The 2,500-nt window shown below is 38.8% G+C and overlaps 1 protein-coding gene across 2 annotated transcripts in view; it reads left to right on the plus strand.

The window, feature by feature from the left end:
* Positions 1-1,011: 1,011 nt before the first annotated feature.
* LOC138027590 (probable RNA-binding protein EIF1AD) overlaps positions 1,012-2,500 on the plus strand; it is an 11,881-nt gene continuing 10,392 nt past the window's right edge. The window contains exon 1 of one of the 2 annotated variants that reach the window (XM_068875132.1): positions 1,012-1,319. In XM_068875132.1, coding sequence (XP_068731233.1) covers positions 1,233-1,319 — 87 coding nt within the window. In that variant the 5' untranslated portion in view covers positions 1,012-1,232. The remainder of the gene's footprint in view (positions 1,320-2,500) is intronic. The other variant, XM_068875133.1, reaches the window with a different exon arrangement.

Consider the following 2,500-nt stretch of genomic DNA (forward strand, 5'->3'; position numbering starts at 1 on the left):
GTACAGCTATTTCACATGTGAAAGTATAACCAATCAGCGATAGCGTAAAGGCGTTTCCATGCCAATCACTCGTGCATCTCGTGCAAATCGTGCAAATCGTGCAAATCGTACTTTGTTATTGAATTAAATTAAATTTGCATTTGGTTCTATTGTTAGTGAGTTTTTGTTTCTAATTCGCGTTCAGAAAACTATTTTAATGAAAATTCTCATGTTATGTGTAATAAAGAGTTTACGACATAGAAAGTGCTTTGTACGGGGTTTTATTCACTCGTTGTTTGTGTCAAAAACCCTCACTCGCTCGTTCCTCGCTCGTTCGGGTTTTTGACACAAACAACTCGTGCATAAAACCCCGTACGCCGCACTTTCTATGAAGTAAACTATTTGTACTTCAGGTAAATACTGCTCACTTTGATTTCGTCTCGACGGGCGATAGATTGTTGTCGAAGTCCAGTACTCGTCGCTTTTGAGATTCATGCCTAGTTTATCCAACTGACTTTCCATTATTGAGCTCCATAAGGGTATATTTTGTTTAAGGATCCACTAAAACGCCATTCGCGTTGCATGACTTTCGACGCCATTGCAGGCTAAGTTAATGATTCTACTGTGTCCACCAGAGAAATCTACGCAGTTCCACTACCCTCTCGATCCTACGAAAATACGCGCAGAAGGCTCTATCCACAAAGACACCACTTACCAGGGGAGTGACAGGCAAGACTTTTACCGAGACGGAAAAAAAAAAATAATAATAAATAAATAAATAAAAAAAAGAAAAAAAAGAAAACAAACAAACTAAACGCAGACCTCGACTGGGTTTGCCTTATAAGGCAACCCAGTAATAAGTAAAAAAACAGAGCAATATTGTACACGATCCATTACACTGGACAAGTCCGTAAGCAATTTGAAGTAAAAGTGGGCCTCGGTAAGAAAACGTCGGACAGAGTGTAGGTTACGTGATGTCTCTTGTCGAACAGAGTCGTTAAAAACTGGGAACGAGTCAGCTACAAACATCTTGAGTACTGGGAAATAGTCGTAATCGAGAAAATGGCGTACAAACGTGGTCTCTTTCTCCTGTGCACAAAGTCTGTTTCTGAAATTGCAACGTTTTTTCATCTTCTTATGAGAGAATAGTCATTTCAGATGATGGCCCTCCGATTATGAAGACGATTTAAAATAGCGGGCGTTATTGCCCGGAGAATTGATTGAAAAAGCCAAATTGGAGCTTTGGAGACGACATGTCCAAGGCGACGAAACGAAAGCACGTTGCGAAAGAAGTGTTGGAAGATTATGTTGTTCCAGATCCGAACCAGCAGATTGTTAAGGTAAAGAAAATTGGGTCATGATGAGGTTCAGAGAACTGAACTCTCCAGGGTTATTTCCTGGGCATATAGGTACTATCGAAATTCCCTTCTCTTCCCTTCCCTTGCATTGCTATCAAATTTCATGCCCTACCTCAGGTAAGTGTGGGTAATCATAACATGATTTCGAGTGCAATTTGGAATAAATAAGCACGAATACAATTTTTCAAAGTCAATCAAAATTGCGCGAGGCCGTCGGGGGAATTTGTAGTCTTTGGAAAAATTCGCGAGTGCTTATTTATTCCTAATTGCACGAGAAAAATCATGCGATTACGTATTAATGATATACATGCAAAAATTTCACCTTTATACCACTAATTTCATGGTTCATTTATTTCATACTATGTACATAAAATTAACATAGAAAGAAAAGTATAGTCACAACACATGATTACGAGATAAAATAATCACAGTACGGTTTATAAAATGTGTATGATGGTGAAAGTAGTGAAGGCTTCCTAGTTTACCACCTTTCTGCACTCTGTTTAGGATTAATTGACATGCTCTCAGCCAACCACCTTGCTGAAATTTTTGCATATATTATTATGTGAAGAACAAAAGTACTTCCCTGATGTATCAGTTCGCGACAAAGCCAGTATGCAGACTCGCAGAAATCTACATGCTTATTGTTACTGCATAACAACTGAAAAAGCTAACATCTTCAATATCGAACGCTCTACTTTTCACAGATATCTTGAAAAATAAGCTAAATGGCAGAATGCCCAGCCACGTCTTTGCATAACCCATATCAATGGCGTTTATTGTTGCGTCTTCAATTAATGTCGCTGCAACAACACTGTATTGACTGGGTATTCTGCAGTTACTCCAAAAATACTGTGGTCCTTCATTTACACTCAGAAGGGATTTGACTACCTTAAAAAAAAAAGAAAAAAATTATCTTGCACATGTATATAAATGCTTTAGGCAACTCAGGCACCAGAAAAAATATATTTCATGGAACCCAAGACTTTTAGGTGAAATTTCCCATCCTGTCAAAACGAAGGCCCTACTCTGAGACACAGAGAGCATTGAAAGGCTTGGATTATGCCCAGTGGTAGTGGTGGTTCTCTGTAGATGGTAACAAGTTATCCAACGTCACCTGCTTCAAGTATCTGGGCAGTTACGTTACAAGCAATAATGTTCTG

This window comes from Montipora capricornis, chromosome 12 (assembly GCF_036669925.1).
Source record: "Montipora capricornis isolate CH-2021 chromosome 12, ASM3666992v2, whole genome shotgun sequence".
NCBI lineage: Eukaryota > Metazoa > Cnidaria > Anthozoa > Scleractinia > Acroporidae > Montipora > Montipora capricornis.